Genomic DNA, 25765 nt, shown 5'->3' on the forward strand with positions numbered 1-25765 from the left:
GTAGCTGTCGCTCGGTTCCAGACTGTAGCGCCTAGAACCGCACGGCCACTCCGGCCGGCTCTAAGTAATTGCGTCGGCAACACGTCTCTTCAGTATATCACAGACGGGTTGTTGATGCAACTACTTAGATACGAAGATGACTCTGAATGATCGAAACATGACATCCAATTAAAAAAGTGCAACTGAGACTGAACAGAAGATGAGAATTATCTTAAATATAAAGAATCATATTTGTTCACTATCATCACGTTCAAACACCATAGAATACAAAGATATCGTAAATATGGATAACAGATGAAGAAACCAAAAATCACAGAGTCCTATAGTAAAACATGTGCATATCAAATACTTCATAAAATACTGTATTGTATCGCATACAAAATATGTGAGAGACCAAAACTAAAAACAGTTCTTTACAAACTTCAAATAATCATTAAGCCACTTGGCCTTCACGCAGGAAGTATGACAAGCAGAAATTACAGCATTAAGTTTTAACTGCTACAGAGACAATCTATGTCATGAACACATTTTTTTTATGCGAATTTCAGTAGCCAATCGGCAGTTACACCGGTCACAGGAACCTACGCTAAATTGTTATGGATCTTAAGAAAATATTTTACGAAGACAAAAACATACGACTATCAACGATATCCTCGCATAAAAACAGTAAAACAACACAATTTACAAGCATAATGGAGCACAGACTGTAGAATCTTGTTATATACTTTTCTGTAGGTTCTTTACCAATGTTACTACCTAAATGCTTTAATTTCTCAAGCTTACAAAACTTATAGTATTTTCATCATTCTTGACTGATAAGATTAGGTTCTATAAACACACATAAGGTTACAGTACTTGCTCCGTTATAAATGTGTGGTAGACAAGTGACAAGTTATGTCGTCGTCTTTCTTTCAATTTTTTTTTTTTTTTCCTTGCTAGGCTGTCACTGATAAACGTTTGTTCACGTTTTAGTGTTTTCTTACGATCCATAACAATTTAGTGTAGGTTTGTGTGACCTTTGTAACTGACGACGGGCTAATTCGCATGAACAGAATCTGTTCACTATATAGATTGTCTCCGTAGCACTTAAAATTAATGCTGTTATTTTTGTTTGTCATACTTTGTACATGAAGACCAAGTGGTGTAATGACTATTTAAAGTCCGTGTATACAACAATACATTATTTTACTAAAAAAAGAAAGCTTTACAGTTTTAGTCTCTCACATATTTTATGTACGATATATTACGTTATTTTGTAAAGCATTCTTTGTACACGTGTTTAAACCGTGTGACTTAGTAATCTCTGATTGCTCCCTGTATCACCCATGTTTGCGATATCTTTGCAGTCCATGATGTTAGTGAACAAGTGAGATTCTGTTGTTGGCCCTATTGAGCCAGTTTACCGTCTTTACTCGAACTGATTAGAGCTGCTTCTCTAGCAGTCATTGTGTACTGGATCTGTACTGTTTGAATTTAATTGTGTGTTGTGTGCTTTCGTGATATGTTGGACATGTAGTGGACTTGTAATAATGTTTTTTTATGAATATTACATTCCCTGCAGCTCATAGGACTGTTGTCACCTTTCAACTGCATAGCGCTAACAGCTGCACGCGAAAACAGTAGCCGTCTACAGAGCTGTGACAACACTGAAGTGCTGCCAGGGAGACTTTACGTTACTGGTTGAGATACGCCCACTGAGCTGTCGCGCCCAGCCCTCTGCAACTGTCAGCGATCAACTTACACCAACTCTGCAATTGTCAGAGATCAATTTATACCGACTAAGCTATAGGCAGCGGTTTCGGTTCAGTCGACGTAGCCCAAAACAATGTAAAAATAAAAGGGAATCACCGGGAACTCATTTTTCACCTTGCAAGACTTGACAAGTCTCCTACAATCAATTTCAAACATAGATTTTCATTCTAATTTCTAAGATGGTGACCCTCAGTCGGCTTTGCAGATATGTTGCTTTTACCCGCGCTGATATTTTGAGCTTAACTGAAGCAACAGCAAACAACTGCATATCTTAATATACACACGCTCTCGTTTACGTCAGCAGAAATATTTGCAGTTATCGGTATCAATATACAGATGAGCTGTAGATGGAGCAGCTCGCAGAAACAGTAACTACGCAATACATCGCCAGAATATGTATCATGCTGAGGTATTCGGGGAAATATACAATGGCCCGCCAGTTCGGACGGAATAATTCTGTCGTCTCTTGTTCGGTAATGCTTAAGGTTACTGAATCGCCGGCCGCTGTGGCCGAGCAGTTCTAGGCGCTTCAGTCTGGAACCGCGCGACCGCTACGGTCGCAGGCTCGAATCCTGCCTCGGGCATGGATGTGTGTAATGTCCTCAGATTAGTTAGGTTTAAGTAGTCCTAAGTTCTAGGGCACTGATGACCTCAGATGTGAAGTCCCACAGTGCTCAGAACCATTTGTTACTGAATCATCGTTCTTGCGGGTCCTTCGTCGGGATGGCCTGTAAGGAAATCCTTTCATTTCGCAGAAAAATGCCGCTGTTGACATGTACATAATTTTCGGAAGACAGCTTCAGGGGGTCTGATCTGCGTCATTTTGTGTTTTCGAAAATTCGCTGGTATTCTCTGTCTCGGCTTTACCAGCATGGGTATCAAAATTCTTGAGAAGCTAATTCTGTTGGTATTCTCTCTCTAGGCTTTACCAGCATGGGTATCAAAATTCTTGAGAAGCTAATTGGTCCCTTTGACATTAGTTCCGATATAATTACGGCCAACAAAGCAGGAAGAACACCTGTTGCTGAGCACTGTATGCAGAAAGAAAAGGGGGAGAGAGAGAGAGAGAGAGAGAGAGAGAGAGAGAGAGAGAGAGAGAGAGACCTGATGGTAGAGCTACTTTCCTCTTACAGTTGTATCCCTCTTAAGTTTTAATCTGCTGCTTGGACTTGATGTGACCTGTTGGTGATACTCTTACCGTGCCAAATAGCTACTGACTCGTAGGCTGCACGATGTCTGAAAGAATATGAAAACCAGGAATACCAATCATTACTGCGGTGTGGATGTTCCTTATAAAGTTTTACTCATCAGACGAGAGATTTGAAACAATCTAGAAATTACTTCCCGAGTGTTTTGAAATACAAAAGATCGATTCGCTTCGGTCCAGTCGATTTGCTCAGGTTCAATGTGTGTGCTGACGACTTGAAATTTAAATTAATGTCAGTGTTTTAAAACTGGTATGCGCGATCCAATAGTCGGTGAGCAAGGTGAGATGCCATTTTTACTACTTGTACCAATGCTGAGATAAAAGTTTCATGTTGTCAACAAATCAGCGCTTATACCTCCAATACTGTCACAGGCATAGATGGTTAACTATGAACGCCAAATCCACTATGGCAATATGCTGGTACGTCACCGAGCGAATACCTGTAACCTTAGACCAGCAGGCACGTGTTTTACGTGAATAACCAAAGGCAAATACTGGGAAAGTTGCTTCATAAGGTTACAAGTGTTTCCTTGTGCCACAGATATTTAAGTGAGCTTTTGTTTTATTGATGTGACGAGCACTAAATTGTCCCACCTTTGGGCTTAAAATTTTGAGATTCTTGTGGTGTAATACGCCAAAATTATTCTCCTCTCCAATCTTGCTGGATGTGCAGCTCCTCCACTATTCAGCTTTTGGATATTTGGTTGCAAGATGCTTATATGAGATCACATATCCCACGTAAAATGGTTCTGAAAATTATGCTATTTATCTTAACTGGCCTTTGTTTTTACATTTACTGATAAGTAAGAGATACAAAAATTAAATTTGACTTTAAGAGAAAACTGTCCGTTGTACCAATCCACCAGGATGATGCCGTAAACGCAAAATTTTCTAGTTTCTGCTCTTTCAAAGTAGCATACGGGCTGGAAAAAAAAACGACAATTCCAAGACGAGTGCGACGATAAACATGGGCGAACAGAATCTCGCAATTGTTCTTCCTTAAAACGTCAATAGTTTACACTTTAATTCACAACCGTATACAACAAAGCGTTTCACATAGCAAGAAAAGGTGACAAAAATAGTTTATTGTTGTTCTTGTAAATACTGTGGTTACTGTGAATTCAAAACTACTCTTTCTGTGTAGTTCCTCTCTAACAAAGTTATTTAGTTGAATATTACACAGTGAGGCAACTAGGCGGCATTTATGTAAATTTTGCTGTGCTTCCAGGTAAAGATAAATAAATAAAAATTAACCAATGAAATGTATCGAGAGCTTTAAGTACTTACTTTCTCTATTGTGCAGTTTTCAAAATATTGCAAAGAAATGTGGACACCATAGGGGTGGCTCAATATTAAAATGATGAACCGTAGGTCTATCACTTGGGAAATGCTGGATAATCTAAATAGTATTTAACTGGACAGTACTTTAGGTCCCTTGATGCTAGTAGAGGTACGGAGTAAAGTCACTAGTAATGCGTCAAGGAATGTGTGTTGTGCAGCCTCACTAGAAGATGCTTCTGTTCCTAATTCGGATCAATCCTCAGCACTTTGACTTCGAAGAATGAAACTATCTTAGTTGCCCTTCCAGATCCATTTCATTTAAAGACGAAAGGTCAATTCATACTGGACATCCATGGATTGGAACGCAAAATATTCCAGAATGCATTTCAAACGACGACATTCACACAAATCGTCTACGGGACGGGAAGGGACGGAAATTCAAGGAATCTCATGAAGAAGGTTTTGAAGCTGACGAGGATCTATGACGTTGTTTGTTGACATGGGACGATAACCTATTTTCGTCACGCTCACTCATGTTACAGAAAAGCATTTTGCGCTTTTATGTCTTCTTACATTTTACTGCTTGCTGCGATGATGACTCTCTCTCTCTCTCTCTCTCTCTCTCTCTCTCTCTCTCACTCACTCACTGTTCTCCCACAAAATATCAAATACCTGAATGCGCAAAACGGATAAAGAGGAATATTCGATACGAGTTATCGGCTTTGGCCAACGACGATAATGTTTGGTTTGTGGGGCGCTCAACTGCGCGGTCATGAGCGCCCGTACGAAGTCCCAATTCTTACGCAGTCAATTTTTTTCACAAACCAATCTAGACTCTGTCACAAATGATGAAGATGATGAGTAAACGATAAGGACAGCACAAATACCCAGTCCGAGACATTCCTCAACCCGGCCGGGAATCGAACCCGAGACCCCATGATCCAGAGGCAGCAAAGCTAGCCACTAGACCACGAGCTGCGGACTTGGCCAATGACGTAATGCTAATAGCTGCTGTCACGTCACCCTTCAGTGCAAATACTCACTGGTTGCGAGTTGGCGAAGCCACAGACTTGTGGCGACAGAATGATCTGTAGCTTAGTCCGTTTGAAAACATCGCCAGTAACATGACGGTGTCTAAGTCACTGGTCAAAGGCTACGACTTGTATTGAACGCAACGTTTAGACGATAATTTTCTTATTATTTCAATCCCCTGTAGTGCACAAAATTTACCATGCGACTTCTATCAAGAACATCCGTTATGAATTTAGCTTTGGGCACTAATAAACCCTTCTATCAGGATGAAAAAAGAGCATGCAGCAACTGTTAATAATGCTTTATTTCACTTGCGCAACAGTCTGACGAGAAACCTGTAACGGTGCTATTTGTGTTTAATAAAAAGCATAATTAACAGCGGCTGGCTGCGTTTATTTTTTACTTTTTGTAAGAATACACTTGTGTAATGTTTTCGACAAATATCAGATTCTGTCAGCACAACTAGTTTCCTAGTGCTTACATTATATTCAGACCTTTTTATAAGACCGACGGTATCCCATAACCTCAATTTCACCTTCAGTACCGTGTTCAGTGACGAAATGTGCTGTCGCTCCATCTTGTGCGAACACGCCCACCGGTTGACTACCAGTGCGCATCGCCCCCCACAACTATCCATACTTTGTGATGGTATGGACAGATTTGGTTTCCGATTGAATCTTCCACTGTGCAGCAGAGCGAGCACTGTTATCATACTTCCTGGCAGACCGGGAATCTAATCCGGTATCTTTCTTCGTGTCACAGCCACGAAGTTTCCGATTTATAAGTAGTTTCAGCTCGCTGTTCCGACAAGAAATGGGCTGGCAGCAAACATTTCAGCCACAATTACTACGTTTATGTGCGACACAACTTTCGGAAGCCGAAATCCGAATTTGCGAAGCAGTTTTCCGCTGTCGTGTTTACATTAACACCTGACGGGGTTGTGGTTCAAAATGGTTCAAATGGCTCTGAGCACTATGGGACTCAACTGCCGTGGTCATTAGTCCCCTAGAACTTAGAACTACTTAAACCTAACTAACCTAAGGACATCACACGCACCCATGCCCGAGGCAGGATTCGAACCTGCGACCGTAGCAGCAGCGCGGCTCCGGACTGGAGCGCCTAGAACCGCACGGCCACCGCGGCCGGCTGACGGGGTTGTGTTGGACCGTTCTAATAACGGGGTTTAACTCATATAAGGACTTCGGGTAAAACGACCTTGGTTCACTTCCACGCGACTTGAAGCACTGTAAGTTTATTTATCCTTCATCTCGCTTTCTTATTTCTGATATTTAGTCTTCGGTGTTCAGTCTTCCGTGTTTACTGTTGACTTCGTAGTAAACAAGGCAGGTTTCAACACATTGTGCTGCTGATTACGACTTCTCGTGACTGTTGCACTCTTTGAATTGCGTTTTAAATATGATGCTCGTATTCTGATTGACTTCTGCTCGCCTCCGTAGTTCTGGGTGGGGTAAATGATTCCATATTTGGTTTTGTCTCTTATAAAACAAAGCTAGTTTGGTCACATGGTATTCTGAGGACTTCCGTGTAATTTTTTACTGCTTATGACGCTGTGTGTGAACTGCCGGATCAACTACTGTTAAGTATACTCCGTTTATTCTCCTTCCTTGTATCCCTTTTCTGCACTTTCTAGTATCTGATGGCTAACTATGTTAGCAATGTAGTGGTATTCAACTTTATCGCGTCTTATTAGGGAATGAGTATATAACTCTGCTTTGAATGGTGTCGGTTCTTGGCACTGAGTGCCATGCATTTCAAAATGGTTTGTGGACTATGGCTGTAGATAAGAATGCTTTACAGTCTTGATAACTCGAACATTCTTCCTTGCAAATGCCAAAAATGCGGCACAAGATAGGCAACTGTTTTCACACATTGTTAACAAGTACTGCAAACATTACATTTCAGCAAGAGTCAGTAAACATTTAGGTGGCCTCCATTAAATACGAGTGTACGAGAAACAGATGGGAACAAAAATAACATAGATTACGAGCAATCAATTTCCACTCAATAAAAGTAACACGGTCTCAACTGCAATATTGTGTTTTACAAACCAATATACTTTAACACCAAACCCACCCATAAAGCATCAATGAAAAATATCATTTAGTACTCGAATTTCACAAATGAAAAATTAGGGTTCCGCACCATATTTTCCCGTATTCGAAGGTCACTGCCAGGCCACTAACAACGCTTCTATCGGTCTCCGTTTCCGTATCGTAATATGGGCCTTGCACTTACCGATATTTTGGTTTTCTGTGGGTCAAACGTAGGCTTTCCTGTTGTAAGCTTTTTACACAACGGCGTCTGGAAATATGCTGTTCCGGTTCCTAATTTACATTCATATCTACATCGATACTCCGCGAGCCATAGTACGGGGCGTGGCGGAGGGTACCCTGTACCACTACCAGGGAATAACGACCGTCTGTATGTCTCCGTAAGAACCCTAATATCTCGTATCCTATCTTTGTGGTCCTAACGTACAATGTATGTTGGTGGCAGCAGAATCGTTCGGCAGTTATCTTCAAATGCCGTGTCTCTAAATTTTCTGAGGCGTCCTGTCACGGATCGCGCGGCTCCCCCCGTCGGAGGTTCGAGTCCTCCCTCGTGTGTGTGTGTGTGTGTGTGTGTGTGTGTGTGTGTGTGTGTGTGTGTGTGTGTGTGCGCGCGCGCGCGCGCGCGCGCTTTGTCCTTAGCGTTTAGTTAGTTCAAGTAGTATGTAAGCTTAGGGACCGATGACCTCAACAGTTTGGTCCCCTAAGATCTTACCACAAATTTCCTTTCTAAATTTTCTCAATGGTGTTTCCCGAAAAGAACGTCGCTTTCCCTCCAGAGATTCCCATTTGGGTTGCTAAAGCGTCTCCGTGACACATGTTGTTCGAATCTCCCGGTAACAAATCTAACAGCCCGCCTCTAAAGTGCTTCGATGTCTTCCTTCAATACGATCTGGTACGGATCACAAACACTCGAGTAGTACTCAAGAACAGGTTGCACCAGCGTCCTATATACGGTCTCCTTTACAGGTGAACCACTCTTTCCTAAAATGCTCTCAATAAACCAGTCGACCATTCACTTTTCCTACCACAGTTCCCATATGCTCGTTCCATCTCATATCGCATTGCATCGTTACGTCCAGTTATTTACACGATTTGACTGCGTCAAGTAGGACACTAGTAATACTATATCCGAAATTTACAGGTTTGATCTTCTACTCATCCGCATTACTTTACATTTTTCACATGTAGGGCTAGCTGCCAATCATCACACCACTGGAAATATTGTCTAAGTTGTCTCGTATCTTACTACAGTCACTTTAACTTCTATACCTTACCGTACAACCATCATCAGCATACAACCACAGGTTGATGCCCCCCTGTCTGCCAATTCATTTATGTACACAGAGAACAAGAGCGGTCCTATCACACTTACCTGGGGCACTCCTGACGATACCCTTCTCTCTGATGAACACTCGCCGTCGAGGACAACATACTGAGTTCTATTATTTAAGAAGTCTTCGAGCCACTCCAATATCTGTGACCTTATTCCATATACGTTAACAGCCTGCAGTGAGTCACCGCGTCAAATGTTTTCCGGAAATCTAAAAATACGGAATCTGCCTATTGCTCTTCACCCATAGTTCGCAGTATACCATGTGAGAAAAGGGCAAGCTGAGTCTCGCGCGGGCGATACTTCCTAAAACCATGCTGATTCGTGAACATAAGCTACACAGCCACAGGAAAATTTCATATTCGACCGGAGAATATTTAAGAAATCTACAGCAAACCTAAATTAGGGATATTGGTTTCTAATTTTAACTTGTACACCTGCCTAATATCGTGTAGGGCCCCCACGAGACGCAGAAGTGCCGCAACACGACGTGGCATGGACTCCTCTAATGTCTCAAGTAGTGCCGGAGGGAATTTGCCACCATGAATCCTGCACGGCTGTCCATAAATCCATAAGACTACGAGGGGTTGGAGATATCTTCCGAACACCATGTTGCAAGGCATCCCAGACGTGCTCCATAATGTTCATATCTGGAGAGTCTGATGGCCAGCGGAAATGTTTAAACTCAGAAGAGTGTTCTTGGAGCCACTCTGTAGCAATTCTGGACGTGTGGTGGTGTCGCACTGATCTGCAGGAATTGCCCTTGTCCGTCAGAATGCACAACGGACATGAATGGATGCAGGTGATCAGACAGGATGCTTACGTACGTGTCACCTGTCAGAGACGTATCGGGGATCCTATATCACTCCAACTGCACACGCCCCCACACCTTTACAAAGCCTCCACTGCCTTGAACAGTCCCCTGCTGACATGGTGTCTCCATACCCGTACACGTCCATCCGCTCGATACAATTTGAAACGAGACTCGTCCGACTACGTAACATGTTTCCAGCCAACACTCCAATGACAGTGCTGACGGGGCCAGGCGAGGCATAAAGCTTTGTGTCGTGCAGTCATCAAATGCACACGAGTGGGCCTTCGGACCCGAAAGCCCATGTCAACGATGTTTCGTTCAATGGTTCGCACGCTGACACTTTCTGATGGACCAGCACTGATTGCACATCTGCCACGTTGAGCGATTCTCTTCAGTCGTCATTGGTAACGTTCTTGCAAGATCTTTTTTCCGGCCGCAGCGATGTCGGAGATTTGATGTTTTAGTGGATTCCTGATATTCACGGTACACTCGTGAAGTGGTCGTACGGGAAAATCCCCACTTCATCGCTACCTCGGAGATGCTGTGTCCCATCGCTCGTGCGCCGACTGTAACACCACGCTCAGACTTACTTAAATCTTGATAACCTGCCATTGCAGCAGGAGTAACAGTCTTACAACTGCGCCAGACACTTTTTGTCTTATATAGGCGTTGCCAACCACAGCGCCGTACTCTGCCTATTTACATACCCCTCCCTGTATTTGAATACGCTTCAGTGTTTACACTGGAGTCATCTGCGTCTTTTTCCAGTCGCTTGGGTCTTTGTGCTGGGTGAGAGATTCACGATAAATGTAAGCTAGGTAAGGGACCAATACCGTAGAGTATTCTTTGTAAACTCGAATCTGGTGATTTACTTACCTTCAAATCTTCCAGTTGTTTCTCTACGCCACGGAGCTTATTACTATGTCATCAATATGGGAGTCTGTCCGATGGTCAAATGACGGTATGTCTGTACGATTCTCCTGTGTGAACGATTTCTTAAACGTGAAATTTAAATCTTCGGCTTTCGTTTTCCTATCTTCAACTGCCACACCAGACTTGTCAACAAGGGGCTGAATGGAAGCCTTAGACCCGCATAGCGATTTTACGTAAGACAAGAATTTCCTCGGGTTCTGTCATATCTTTTGCTAAGGTGTGACGGTGGTAACTGCTGTATACTTCGCGCATAGATCTTTTCACACAGCCCCGGGTATCTACTAACTTGCGCTTGTCGTCACTTGCGCGCTCCCTTTTGAATGCAGAATGCAACAGCCTCTACTTCCGCAGCATCTTCCGAATTTCGTTATTTAACCGTGGTAGTCTTTTCCCCTCCTTCATCCACTTACTAGGCACATAACTCTCCAGACCACGATTTACAATCTGCTTAAACTTTACCGGCAATTCCTCTACATCCATCTTACTGGAACTAAGAGATGCCAATTCAGTGTCTAAGGCAGATGTTAATAACTGCTTACCTGTTCTATCTAGAAGAAACACTCTCCTAGCCTTCTTGACTGATTTATTAACTTTCGGAATCATAGTTGCTAAAATGACATCATGATCGTTAATCCCCGTTTCTATACTGACATTGTCGATAAGTTCCAGGCTATTTGTAGCTACAAGGTCTAAGATACGTCTCTCCGCAGCGCAGTGCCGTATGATTGTTAGCCGCGCGTGCCGTATGCTGCAGTGAATATACCGAAATGAAACTCAGTTAAATACAAGTTATTAATTTATCGAATATTCATTTTTACTTACAAATTTTCACATTAAATGTTGAAAGTGACCCCCCCCCCCCCCCCCCCGTTGTTGAAAACACATTTCAGTTCGCCTAATCACGTTTCCAAACACATGCTGTAACATTTCTTCTGTAACAGAAGCAGTGAAAGTGGACATTGCAGTTTTCAGTTCATCGATGGATTTTGGACGGTTTTTATTGACAGTTGCTTTCGTAGCACCCCGGAAGAAAAAGTCAGGTGGTGTTAGGTCAGACGATCGTGGAGGCCAAAGTCCCTGTGAAATTATGCGATCACCAAAAACCCCAGCAAGCAGCGACACAGACGCGAGCTGTATGCGCGGTTGCACCATCTTGTTGAAACTAACCGTTCAGTATTTCACTTAACACAAGTTCTCCTGTGAATGGGTACAGAATATCTCTGCAGTATCGTCGTGCATTTATTGTTTCGTTAAAAAACCCAGGCAGGCGAATAATCATACAGCACGCACGGCTAACAAACATACTGCACTGCGGAGAGACTTTTTGAACACCCCGTATTTCTACTGGGTGGGTGTAGGCTGCCGAGCTAGCTGCTTAAGACAGTTCTCAGAATACGCGTTCAAAAGTATTTGCGTGACTGACTGACTGTACCCCCATAATGAATCCACGGAATCGGGTGGCCGGTGAAACAATTAAGCTCGGTTTCGCCTACACCTGCTACACGCGAACAGATAACTTCACTGTCGCACTCAACTTCGACCTCACCAGAGACAAAGTTTGTCAACTGCAATGAGCACTCCTTCAAAATGGTCTCCAATCTCTTTTTCCGATATACGTTACAACTTGCTAAATATCTCATAGCTTTCCACTTCGGGTTTCAGCCAGCTCTCCGTCCCAAGAATAATTTGAGCGCGAGAACTTTCGGAGGGCAGTAAATTCGGGAACTTTATTACGAATATTTCGACACTTTAATCATAAAATTATGACAGTCGAAATGTCTTTATTCTGAACAGCATTTGCCTGCTCTTGCTGCATATGCACAATGGCTGTTTCTCCTCAGAGAGGCTGACAACTTCACGTACAGCCCAATATTTCGTACTTTCCCTTCACAGCATAAAAAGTCACTACGTCCACATTAGCCGAGGATTTTTAATAACAAAATGTATCCTCACAAATCAAACACGTTTCAAAAACGTGTTCTGCGTTCACATGGGGGAGAAATCTCTTGTGGAAGTGGAATTCCAACACCAAGAACCGAATTTCTAGAATCACCGTGTTTACACGAACAAACAGAAGCGGTACTGGGAAACCAGTTTATGAAATCCGGTTTTGGGTGCCCCACGTAAACACAGTAACAGGGCAAACGACCCGCTGAATAGGTCTGTATCTATGAGAAGATCCAACAGACTGCCGTTCTCTCCGCAGCCCCGTTCGTATGCGTCATTCTGAGGCCACGGAGCTCTCGCCGAGCGCATTTCAACACGACCCGTCTGGGGAGGAACCGGAAACAGCGGCAGGCCTGTCGCCGGCACGCACTCGGCCGCGGACGGAAAGCTCAAACAAATACGCTGTCCGGCGCTAAACGCGGGCCTCCAGCCTCTGTCTCGTTAAAGCAGCCACCTACTTACAACAGGGTGTTATGTGCCACGGGTGTCTGACATGAGAACAACCTTGAGCATCTCGCTATACATATACAACATTGCAGCACATATTCCATGCCTGCCACTGGGTAGCCATTAACATACAGTTCTGTCGTTCAAGTGGAACAGATGGTTGGTTCATCACCTCTGCCCAGGAAACTTTTGAAGGTATATTTATCTTCAATTGGGGCAGTTGCTACCAAGGGCGCCCATACCATAGCTTATGATACGTTGCAGAAACTAGAAAATTCATTCTATCTATTGTAGCAATGTGAAATATTGGTAGCATGCCCAGAATGCATTTGATATAACTGCTCTGCATAAAAAAGGGAGGGGGTGTCACTTCAGAAAAATCATCCAATTCTGACACAATGGAAGCAGAAATTAGTTACCTGCTGTTGATTGTATTCTACAAGAGTTATACCAGCCTCCAAAAGGAGAAGGCAAAATCCTGGTACTTCAATTGAAACCTAAACTGGCAAGACCTATTCTATACATTGCAACTAACATAAACAGTGAACAAAAATCACTTTTAAAAATCCATTTAAACATTACATTCATTAGTTTTGCCAACTCGCAACTAAATTCAGTTTCCAACATATCCTGAGCTTCAGACTATGCTACAGATTCACCAGCAAAAAAGTGCTTGTATCAGAGCACAAAAAATATGCCCCTGTGTAAAACATACTACCTGAAAAGTGGGGTACCAGCTGCCTCATTCTATCTCTCTCAGCACCTTTAAATATTTTGGCATGTGAACATACATTCCTCCCCACTGCTACTCTCTTTTCTCACTGTCACCATCTCTCTCTTCCTTGTGGTCAATGACACAGACCCTGCATCCCATTATCATGTTTCGGAAAACATTAGTAGTGCAATATATAATACAGAAGCAAATAAATATTGTCTAAGTTCTGTTATATCTCTGTTTGTGTACATGTAACATCATGTCACACAACACCATTACATTGTGGGTCAGAGTCAATTTCTGGTACCGGCAGGTTCAACCAGCCTGTAAGTTCCAATAACCACAAAGAAGTCACAAACTCATATCTGATCAAAGCATGGTACAATAAAGTCCAGTGTATCAAAACATGACAATGATCATGACAAGGTAGAAAAACATGGGATCTTTACAGTTCACTGTCTATTACATGAATATCGTCTTGTGTAATCCTGTTGATATGTATATTTACTAAGTGGCGAACATATTATAGCTCAAACAAATCTTTAGTATTTTATTTCTCTATTATATCTTCTGAATATCTATTTATCTCATTGTTCAAGTGACAAATGCTATCTTTTGCATACCTAAGCTTCTGTCATCTGACCATTACAGTACTACAACTAGAACAAACAGATATTGTTTCTATGCGTAGCAATAGTAGATCAAAACGGATTGTTTCCTATTTATATTTTTGGGAAAAAAATATTATGAATTTATCAATTTTGTGTTGTGTATATAATTTGGAGCAAATTGTGCCTGGCTTTGTACAATCTAATTAAACATATACACACAGTCCCTCAGGATTATAAGTTGACAGACCAATAAATATGGATGCTCCACGTGTGAGCTAGTTACACTTGAATAATGTGCATACAAATTTTATAGCAGCAAAATAAAGAGGAAAGGCATACCCAATGATGAGCACAGGTGGGAAGCTGCCTCCCTCCCTCCCAAAAAAAATGTATGGAAATGCAAATCGAACTTGCTGCCTGATACATCAGAAACAAAGATGCACATCAGAAACAAAGATGCATCAATTCATTATTGGTCTGAAGAAAATTAGAATACGTAATGGTTACTGACTAGTAGCAAATATGATGAAAGTCATGAAATCTCAAAACTAGATCATTCACTGCGAAACTAATGAGTTGCCCCCTCCAGACTCAGGTCCTGGGTAAGTTCTCGGTAAAGTATGTGCCCTCTCCAACTCAGGTATCACAAAAACACAAACAACAGAAACTCAAAGTAGGAGCTTCCCACAGCACATACTACACAGTTTTCATGGCTATGCGGTATATCTTTATTAAACAATATAGTCTGTTTCTCCCCAGTTGCATCTGCCTTCTCACACTTGAATATAGTCAAGACAAATGGTTGTGGGTTTCTTACATGAACTGCTACAGCAAATATCTCTCTCTCTCTAATTGCACACCTATGAAGCTCTGTTTTGACAATTTTAAACACTACAGTTGGAGCCAGTGATGATGGTCAAGTTTAAGCCTGTTGTCTGCACCCACATCACATGTTCTCCAGCAATCAATTAGCACTCAGTACTGTTCTGAGTCCTGCTGTGAATGTCACAGCCAATGTGAGCACAAAATGTGATCACAGTACCTTATTTAGTGAATTTTTATTCCATTTGTTGTGAGCTGTCATCTCTGATGGTGATCATAAGTGGCAACTTCTACATAAGTGAGTAAGAGACATAATTTGCAAGATACGTGCTTTCTTCATGTGAGTCGCACATGTAAATATGTACTGCAACTGTTGCTTGGAACCGGCAACAATGCCGCCTATGACTCAACCTGCACGAACTGCCATCATTTGTGTAAATGACTATAGCCAAAATAATAGCATTATTTGGTTGAGGAATATCAATGCAATATTGTTATGTTTCATTCACCGATGAAAGCACTGAAGAAGGATAAGCTGTGTGGTGGACAAAACTTGACATCAACACAAGTTACTAGAATTACATTGCAAAAGGCTCCCTGACTGACATATCATAAAATTAAATAACCAACTCTTTTATAAGCACCACAGTACATGTCTCTTCCCTTAATTAATGTATACAATTTTCTGTTCCACAATAAATGGGCTTCAAATTACATAAACTTAACTAATTCCCAGTTGAATGACATCACTGGATAGAAATTAAATAGTGGGGACTCCTTGAATTTTTCATAGTTTATATACAATATATGTACATAATAGGCATCAAAATAGCCCTTGGAGGTTTTTTCACTATTTAATAGAGGTTTCCTGATTTTACTTCGCAGTTTTACTTTTTATAATGAAAAAAAGTGTTAAATATGGCAAAGGGTGTTTATATATGACGAGAATGTAAACATTATGCCATGCTACAGGTTAATTTGTTACCAACATCTTAATTATCTGGTGTTCACATTTGTTGGCTTCACTAAATCACAAGCAAGACATGATCTTTGAACCTTACCTAGACCTTGGGCTACACTACAGATAAGTCACCACAACCATGATTTCTGGGGAATGGTCCAGTAACACACCCTAGCCCATCAATGAAAAGGGGTGCTATTTTAGCAAATTCACTAAGACGCAAGGTTGATAACTAACAACCATAATCAAGTTTAAAATATTTATTACTATGGGCATGAGCATGAACATCAGGCAGTAACTGACTCCTAAGCAAAGGCAGATAAAGGAGAACACTCAATATGAGTAATCGGATTTGATCAGTGACATAAGAAACGTGCAACAAACGGTGAAAGGACATGGTGACTAGCATGTGATATTAGTCAGGCTACACCACACATCAGTTTGTCATGACAACGAGGTATTTTTTGCTTCACATTAGTTGGCTTTGCCATCTCACAACCAAACTGTCACCTATCTTCCATACCTAGACCTCGGTCTATACTAAAATCAATTTGTCACCAGACTCATATTTTTTCTTTCACATTTGTAAGGTTCAAAGATCATGCCTTGCTTGTAAGTTAGTGAAGCCAACAGGACTGTGAACACACACACAAAAATGTGACCTTACATGAGCCCTTAATGTTATGTCAATGGTCACAGCTGATGGCCCTTGTATCGAATATTCTTCTTGCCCCAAAAGAAATTTCGTAAGTTTACTTGGAAATACTGTGCACTATTTTCACACTAAACAATACAGTCCCTCCCACCTGTGTGTTGCCATTTATGTGGCAGTCTAAAAACTTTTGTTTTAAAAAATATTTCAGCCACACCATGGAAAGTAAAAACTCATCCCTGTCATTGGTTTTTCAAAAACATGCGCAGAAAGATAACCTTCCTAGTAACATTTCTTCTGTATGTTATTTCATTATGATCTGATGCCAGAAAGATGTCATTATTAAACAAAACAGTAGTTAGCAGTTACAATACCAATTTCTGTAAGACAAAAGAAAATAGTTAACTTGCACCACAAAATCTTCATCAGTTTATAAAATTGTTGTCGTGATTGAAAATCGAAATCCTCTTTCTTGCAATTTAAGTACTATGGAACACTGCTCAGGCAGTTTACCCAAAAGTGCTAGTTTGTAGAGTAATTCTACAATCTAAGAGATTGGGTCATGATACAATTCTGACAAACACATGGGGGCCACCAGAAGTATTTGAATAATATAATACTTTACATTGTGTGTATTATAAACAATGTAGTATTTATTTAGTAGTGTTGAATTTTTAAACATGTAAACATTACCATTGTGTGTCATCAAAATTCAAGTAATTATCAAACAATCTATAGGTCTACTGTATCTATCCTGCAGTCCCAATGATAGGACAATTTAGGTTTTAGAACTACCCAAACAAGCAGACACGCATGATTGGATGCATGCTTTATGTTCCCACCACACAGCCACTGTACTCATACTGTGCTGCAGAACAGTCGCTCACAGCTGTGGTGTACTCTTTTAAATGTTCACAAGTGAAACTGGGCAAAGGTAGGGAAGAAACAGTAGATGAGAAATATCTTGGAATTAATCTGCATAAACACCACAAATTCCTCTCTGAAATTGCCAGTGCAGTCAGCTGAAGCAAAACTACAACTTTCTCCATTCTTCAAACAGACAAATAGTGTTGTGAATAAGCCAAGATGTGTTGATCTTTCTACACTTGCTATTAGGGACAGAGGCAAATAATAAAAATGGTGAAGCAGAATCCATGGGTGATGGCATCTAAGATTAGAGGAAGCTTGAACAATATTTTGGCACCATGGTTAAAACAAGAACAATTGAACAGCTTTAAAACAGTGCCAGATAAAACACTCATGATCCTAGGAGGAAACCACTTGTCAATCAGGTGAATCACAAAGAGCATTGATGAAGTTGTGAGGCTTCGATTTGTGCATAACACTCCCCACATCTTGAAGACACCATCCCCAATCACTAGATTTAAATCCTGCACAGAACATCTTGAATGAACTCCAAGATCGTGTTACAAAACATCACATCAGAAGTAAGAAACATACGAAAGAACTTCTTAAAAACATGTACAGCCAATGTCCAAAAGAAGCAATTCATAGCAAAGGGATGATAACTAAATACTACCTGTTCTTTGTTCGAATACTTTGCCCACACGTAAACAAACTATTTTCGTTCTTTCTGATAGTGGAAATATGTTTCAGATGTTATGCATGAGTTTATATATTCAGCAGGATCTCAATTTGTTTTTGCATCAGTTGTATTTTTGTTTACTTTCTTTGCATAATGATGGAAATAATAAATTTGTTTATGTTCGAATTCTATGTCGGCCTCTGTATACGCCTATGCTCCCCTTGCTGTCTGAAAACATATTTCCAAAATGGGACTTATAGTAATAATTCAGACATTCCCCCAAGTTCATAGATGACTTTTATTTACTTTTCACATTTTAGTTTCTTCGCTGCCGATATTTTGTCAATTGTAATAGGCTAACGCACGCACATTACACGGACACCAAATGTATAGCGGCAACTAATAAAGCAAACTGATCCGCACAACCTCCCCCTGAGACACACCTTGTATGACGCCATGTGTTTTTCACGCTGGTTGTCATTCACGATTAAAGGAAGCTGTGTTAGTGAAAACTGAAATATGTCATATTGTTACCTTGTACACCTGTCCGTAAGTCCCATGGCCAACAACTTCAATTAGCTCAAAGATACCAGCAGGATCCTGGAACAAAACAAGTACTTCAGCTATGGATGCGTACACCACTTTAAGGCGTGATCAACCTATTTTATCTTTAGAACCACAGCAGAAGCTTTCCCCGAATATGTCTTCGTACGGATATCAAACAAGTAACTCAATATACGTCAGAATTGTCCGGAAAAGCGAAAAAAATTCTGTACACACGAAACTTGCTGTCCACTTTGTGAGTCAAGTACACTGTCCCCTTACAGTTACAGATGCATTTGTGATACAGATAATAACACGTGCACTAAAAACAAATTTACTGTTTACAAACTCACCTTTAAAGCATTCAAATCAATGTCATCTAATGAGCAGTTTACACTAGGTGCCAGGTTGTGCGCCATCTTGAAATATTCTATGAATACAAAACACTCAAAAGAGCAATGCTACGGGAAAAACGAGCAATCTCTCTTCACAACTGATTGACCCAGTATCGGAAAGTTAAAGGCTTCCGAGAAACCCTACACACTTCCGCTACCTATGCCAAAAATGCGTCATGTTTTCACAAAACATCTGATAATCACTATCTTGCCATCTTCCATTTCTTCCACACCTCACCACAACGCTCCGTCCATGACGTCACCTAAATGACACAAGTACGCATGGTCATTCTCGATATACTGGTGCGCTCGTCGATTTTGTAATATCGATACCGTATATCGTTTTCCATTGTTATTTTGGTGGCAACTTTAAATTAAACGCTTGAAATAGCAATTCAAACCAACATATTTTACAGTTACACAAAACTGAAATAGCGCTACTACTCTGAAAATAATATTTTCTTCCGAGAATAAATGCTTTTATTTATTCGAGGCTGGTACACAATGCAAAGCCAATGTGCAAGTTTTTTTTATTCATACAACTCCTCAAGTTTTCCCTTGGTTTTGCGCAGAAAGGTCATAATACACTGCACCAATGGGGCCATGTAATTATGTAATTTTATACAGAAACTGTTTCAATATGAGACCGGGATACAGTAGCTTACACTTTCAATCATTATTTTGTAAAAATTGTGTTTCCTCTGCAAGGAAGTCACTGCAAAACTCCCATGAAACTCTTACAGAAAATTAATTATGGTGGAGAAATGGTTTCTCTGAAACAGACCTTTCTGAAAGTACAGTGCAAAGAAGTGTTTTGAGAATTTGTCTTCTATTATTTACCTCATTCATATCCACATAGCTTGTACATATTTACTTTTTTTACGGAAATATAAATTTACTTCATATATAATCAAAAATATACCTACACCACATTTCACAACTGTTCTACAAGAACAGATATTCAAGGAGGAAGTGAAACATATAATTTTCATTTAGATTAATAGGCAGTTATTTGTCTCTTAGCCATGAAATTATTATTTTTGTAGTCTTAAATTGTGACCTATACAGTGTTTTGTTCATAATATTATAAAAATATCTCCGTTTCCTTCTACAAAATAATGTCAAATTCTGTCATTACGGTATTACTAAGTGTAAATAATAAAATATCCTTTTTAATAAATTTACGATAACATGAGAACTGTTACCCAATATACTGTTGGACCAGCGCTCTAAAAAAGTTAAACAGAGACAAGTTCATACCAATGTAGTGTATCACAGAATATTCTTGCAAAATGTTTGGTGCATTCACTAGTAGCAGAAGTTGTTGCCGTAATTTTATTCGTCCTAGAATCATTTTGCAATGTTCTTGGACACGTGATGACATTTCAGTTTAAGAACAAACACACATAATTTGTATATACAGGCATTAACATATTTACATCCTTAGTTTGATAAGGACAGGACAATTAGTTGGATGACAAAGATGGAAGATGGAACAAGTAGTCAAATGTGACCTTGTAGTAACAACTTTCATGGCAACTGACCAGAGTAACTTCTGGAAACTATGGAAAACCAAAATCTGTATTTAAATCTTTCACATTAATCTGAAGAGCATTGCCAGTAATGTACCTCATGTCATTTAGAATTTTATAAGTGAAACTGCAATTCAGACTACTGTCTGCGTCCTTAACTATTGTTATACTATCTTCTGTACCAGTATGATGAGGTCCCATTCTCTGAGGAGCATAGGGGACAATGCGGGAGACCCGCACCACTGACTAGGCAAGGTGCTAGCGGAGGTGTTTGCCATTGCCTTCCTCCGACCATAATGGGGATGAATGATGATGATGAAGACGACACAACAACACCCAGTCATCTCCAGGCAAAAATCTCTGACCCCGCCGGGAATCGAACCCGGGACCCCGTGCACAGGAAGCGAGAATGCTACTGCAAGACCATGAGCTGCGGACTCTTTAACAGTATCAATCAATATATAACCTAGGCCACAAGTAACCTCACTGAGTTACTTTTGAATGCATTATGGGAACAGCAGTGATCAATGTCTTGTAAATAATTACTATTAAAAACAGTTGGGAACAGCAGTGATCAATGTCTTGTAAATAATTACTATTAAAAACAGTCTTGATCACGATTTATTTTATAAGGTGACCGGTTTCGACCACTAATGTGGTCATCTTCAGACCATTGAGTGGGAACCCCTTTCTGTTGGAGAATCACAACTGGTGTGATTCCAATGGTCTGAAGATGACCACATTAGTGGTCGAAACCGGTCACCTTATAAAATAAATCATGATCAAGACTGTTTTTAATAGTAATTAACCTTACTGAGCTTTGAATTTAGCACCATTTATTTTAAAATTGAACAAGAACCATCATGCTGTAAGAATAAGTCTATCTAGGAATTATTTACTAGAAATGTTGGGATAGAATTTACACGAAACTTGCTAGCTTTTGGAATAAATGCTTTGCTGAGCTAGACTACAATCTCTCTCTCTCTCTCTCTCTCTCTCTCTCTCTCTCTCTCTCTCACACACACACACACACACACACACACTTGTGGCCTACATGCTGTCAGCTGGACACACAGTAACGGGATTGCATTTTGGCAGGTGGACTAGGGTGGATTGGGGGTTTTGACACGTGTAGTGAGTCAAGGGAGAGAGGGGTGGGAGGCAGAAAGAGGTATTTGGGGTGGATAGCAAGTGACTCAGAGGGAAGCATCAGGTTTTCTGGCTAGGAATAAATGATCGAGAAGTGACAGGTGCACAGGCTAGCCATATGATGCACGGGAGCCAGAGCTAATGAGGAGCAGTGTACAATGGAGGTGATGTGGATTTGGAGGGAGTGACAGGAGAGAGGTATGGGAAACTGTTGGGATGAGGGTGTGGGGACAGTGGGTTATTGGAGATTAAGGTTTGGAGAGCTACAGCAGTGAAGGATGCGTTCCAAGGATAGCTCCCATCTGCTTAATTCAGAAAAGATGATGATGGACTGAAGGATCCAGACAGATTGGGCTGTAAAGCAGCCACTGAAATTAAAAATGTTCTGCTCAGCTACATGTTATGTTACTGGATGGTGAACTTTGTTCTTGGCCACAGTTCGGTGGTGGCTGTTCAATCTCGTGGGTGGCTAACCTTAATCTCCATTAACCCACTGTCCCCACACCCTCCACCCAACAGTTTGTCCTGTCACCCCCTCCCCCACATCACATTCATTGTGCACCACACCTCACTGGCTCTGGCCCCCATGCATCACATGAATAGCCTGTACACCTGTCACTCTTCCATTATTTACTCCTTGCCAGCAAACCTGCAGATTCCCTCCAAGTCACTTGCTACCCACTCCAAATCCCTCTTCCTGCCTCCCACCCCACTCTTCCTTGACTCACTGCACCTGACACAACTCCCATACCACCCCAGTTTACCTGCCGAAGTGCAGTCCCAGCATTATGTGCCCAGTTGTCAGTATATGGGGCACAAGTATGTGTGTGTTTTCCTCTCTCTCTCTCTCTCTCTCTCTCTCTCTCTCTCTCTCTCTCTCTCTCTCTCCCTCCCTCTCTCTCTCTGTATTTGTACTCTGACTTGACAAAGGATTTATACCAATTTGGTGAATGGTCTGCTTTACTTCTGTTTCCTGCTTTGAACTGTTTTGTATCATTATCTCATTGCAGTTTCCCTTTAAAAATTGTGTTGTGAAAAGTCTATTGTGTATGATTCTGTTTAATAAACATTACTTTTTCTTCATTGGGTATTCTGAGCAGTTAAAGAGGTTTTGCTTGTATGACTCAAAACTTGAGAGAACAATGTCTTGACAAGGCAAATAGCTCGGAAACAAGAGTCTTGTCACCTTAAACAGGTGACACTGTTTTGGATCTTTGCGTCATGGAATTGGTAATTCAGATATTAGCTTATCTGCACTCATACAATCATTCTTTCATACATTCCCACATCATATTCCATAAATCCTGACATGAAGTAGAGCTTTCAGTGATATGTACAGGTAAGATTATACATTAACTGTCAGTAACTGTCACTGCTGGCTGCTTCTGTGTGTGAGTGAGTGAGTGTATTTGGAGAAATGCAGCTATGTTGGGAAAGGAAATTGCTCTTTTTTTTACAATATTGAGCTGTCGTTTTCATGTAATACTTCATGCTAAGTACGTATTTATGCAACTTTATAGAGAACATTGTCAGTGATCTATATTCTGGAAAATCTAAAGACCTATTTACTCCAAATATTTGTATTAGCTGGAATTTACATCCAAAAGACCAAATATTTATTTATTTAATGTATAGCACTACACACAAAATACAATAAAACTATAAGAAAAACCAAGACATAAATACAAATGATACAGTCTGAATAATCTAACAAATTGTAGAAGGAGTGAATAATAAAATTGCATTTTACTTTAGTTTTGAATATCTGGGGCTTTCCAATATCCTGCATGATGTGTGATGGCAATCTGTTAAATTTTGCTATATACCTTGTACAGGGACACATGGTTTATGCAGAAATTATTTTTACCTCTAACAGTGTGGTTGAAAAATTTCACAAATTATCCTAAATTCACTGTTCCTAGAAAAACTAAACTCTGCCCAAACAGGCCACGAAGGCCCAATGCTACCAACTCGCCATCGTGTCATCCTCAGCCCACAGGTGTCACTGGATGTGGAGGGGCATGCTGTCAGCACACCACTATCCCAGTGGTATGGCAATTTACTATTATTGTTAATCAATAATACCATTAGGTAGCAAACATATTGGAATGTCAGTGTAAGAATCCAAAGGTCTCAGAAAAAGCTACAAGATATTTGGTTACCAGGTTTTTCAATAGCATTGGATCCCAGATGGTCCACTGATCCCATCATCTGAGAGATATTTTGTAGCACATCTTTCCTTATGCAGATGAACATTGCCATCCATCAAAAGGAAATAATTTCTTATGTCTCCTGCTTACAGCAGAATAACCACTTTGCATCATCACTATAGTTGTAAGCAGTCCAGGAACTGTTTCTGACAGTGCAGAAATATGTTTGGTGACAGATTTTATAAAGCACAGAATAAGATGGTGGGGGACTTCACATCAGATATAATGATAAAGAACAATGTACACAATACAAGGTCCCCACATCCACCGATGCTGATCTTACTTGTATCACCAGTTTGAGAGCACGATACTTGGGTCCTCAACTCATGAATGTGCAACTGGTACTTTCATTATATTCTGTAGCTGCCATAAAGAAGGAGAACTTTCAGGGATGTGGAACGAGTCTATATGTGTGTGGGGAAGTTATCATCGCTGGCCAGAGAAAATGACTCACAGTCTTATATATGACAGTTGTCAGGAGCAGTTGCATTTGCTCTGTGACTCAAGTGTGTTATGTTGTGTATTCTTGTGTGTAGTGAGTTTCTATAAAATAATGTGTGTTGTGTACTCCGTACCATTGTGATGTCTACCACTCACTATCACCAAATACCAGAACCCTAAATTGGTGACTGCCGACTACTGTGTTATGCTGTATTCTCTTGCTTTACAACCGAGCCTGTTACCACACAATGACAATGCACCCATTATTGCTCTCCGCCACTATGCATTTTATGTGATTTTCCTGCATCCTTGTTTTATGTGCCACACAATAATGTAGAACAATTGTGTGCAATTGCTCTCCGCCACTATGCATTTTATGTGATTTTCCTGCATCCTTGTTTTATGTGCCACACAATATTGTAGAACAATTGTGTGCAATGCATAAAACTGTGTTTGAATTCAAAACAGTGACGCATCTGCATAGAGTACCAATTATCCAGTGCATGTTTGGTGCTCCACAACAGTGCATTTAGCACTCTCCAACGGACTTAAATTCAGGCACAAAGTGTGATTACAGTGCTGGTCAAACACTCCTATCCAACTAGTTAAACAGCGTGCTCTTATCGACACTACTGTTTCGACTGTTCTGCATACAAACAGTAAAAATTTTCACAATTAGGCCTTTCAACCTGTTGAACAGTGCTTTGATGTTATTTTCCATCCTACTATTTTGTACAATCAACAATGTGTAACTGACATTGTCAACAATGGGAGTCATCTTGCCCTGCTGCAATCTCTACTTGCCTTGTGATGAACCGAGCGAGATGGCACAGTGGTTCGACACTGGACTCACATTCGGGAGGACAATGGTTCAATCCCACTTCTGGCCATTTTGATTTAGGTTTACTGTGATTTCCCTAAATCGCTCCAGGCAAATGCTGGGATGGTTCCTTTGAAAGGGCATGGCCGACTTCCTTCCCCATCCTTCCCTATGACAAGAACCCAAATTCACACGAATTCTCCGATCATGTTACCCTCATCACCATGCCATTCCAGCTGGCCATTGTATCATGACTTCTCCTGACCATTGGCGAAGGAGCTGATGTCCCATCCCTGCCAAGGCATTTGGCAATGACATCATGCCTCTGTCTGAAAGACACTGAAATGATGGACATGGTCCAACCACCACCTCACGAAGGGACAACACTTCCCTACAGCAATTGCTGGATGATATAACAACATTTTGCACAGTGAACACCAGTCTCCCACCAAGCACCACACACCTGAGCTGGTTCCACTGATGTTTTGGCTCTTCTGCACAAGAGTGCCAAGGGCCATGTGCACTTCGCTAAAGTGTTCTGCACCCCACATCA

At 40.9% G+C, this 25765-nt stretch overlaps 1 protein-coding gene across 3 annotated transcripts in view; it reads right to left on the minus strand.

Moving 5' to 3' along the window:
• LOC124777093 (serine/threonine-protein kinase mig-15) overlaps nt 1-19305 on the minus strand; it is a 342698-nt gene extending 323393 nt beyond the window's left edge. For all 3 annotated transcript variants that reach the window (XM_047252374.1, XM_047252373.1, XM_047252372.1), the window contains exons 1-2: nt 19019-19305; nt 18657-18722 (exon numbers count right to left, since the gene is read on the minus strand). In XM_047252374.1, coding sequence (XP_047108330.1) covers nt 18657-18722; nt 19019-19084 — 132 coding nt within the window. In that variant the 5' untranslated portion in view covers nt 19085-19305. The remainder of the gene's footprint in view (nt 1-18656; nt 18723-19018) is intronic.
• Between the last annotated feature and the right edge of the window lie 6460 nt (nt 19306-25765).

The sequence above is a fragment of the Schistocerca piceifrons genome, chromosome 2, assembly GCF_021461385.2.
Source record: "Schistocerca piceifrons isolate TAMUIC-IGC-003096 chromosome 2, iqSchPice1.1, whole genome shotgun sequence".
NCBI classification, from domain to species: domain Eukaryota; kingdom Metazoa; phylum Arthropoda; class Insecta; order Orthoptera; family Acrididae; genus Schistocerca; species Schistocerca piceifrons.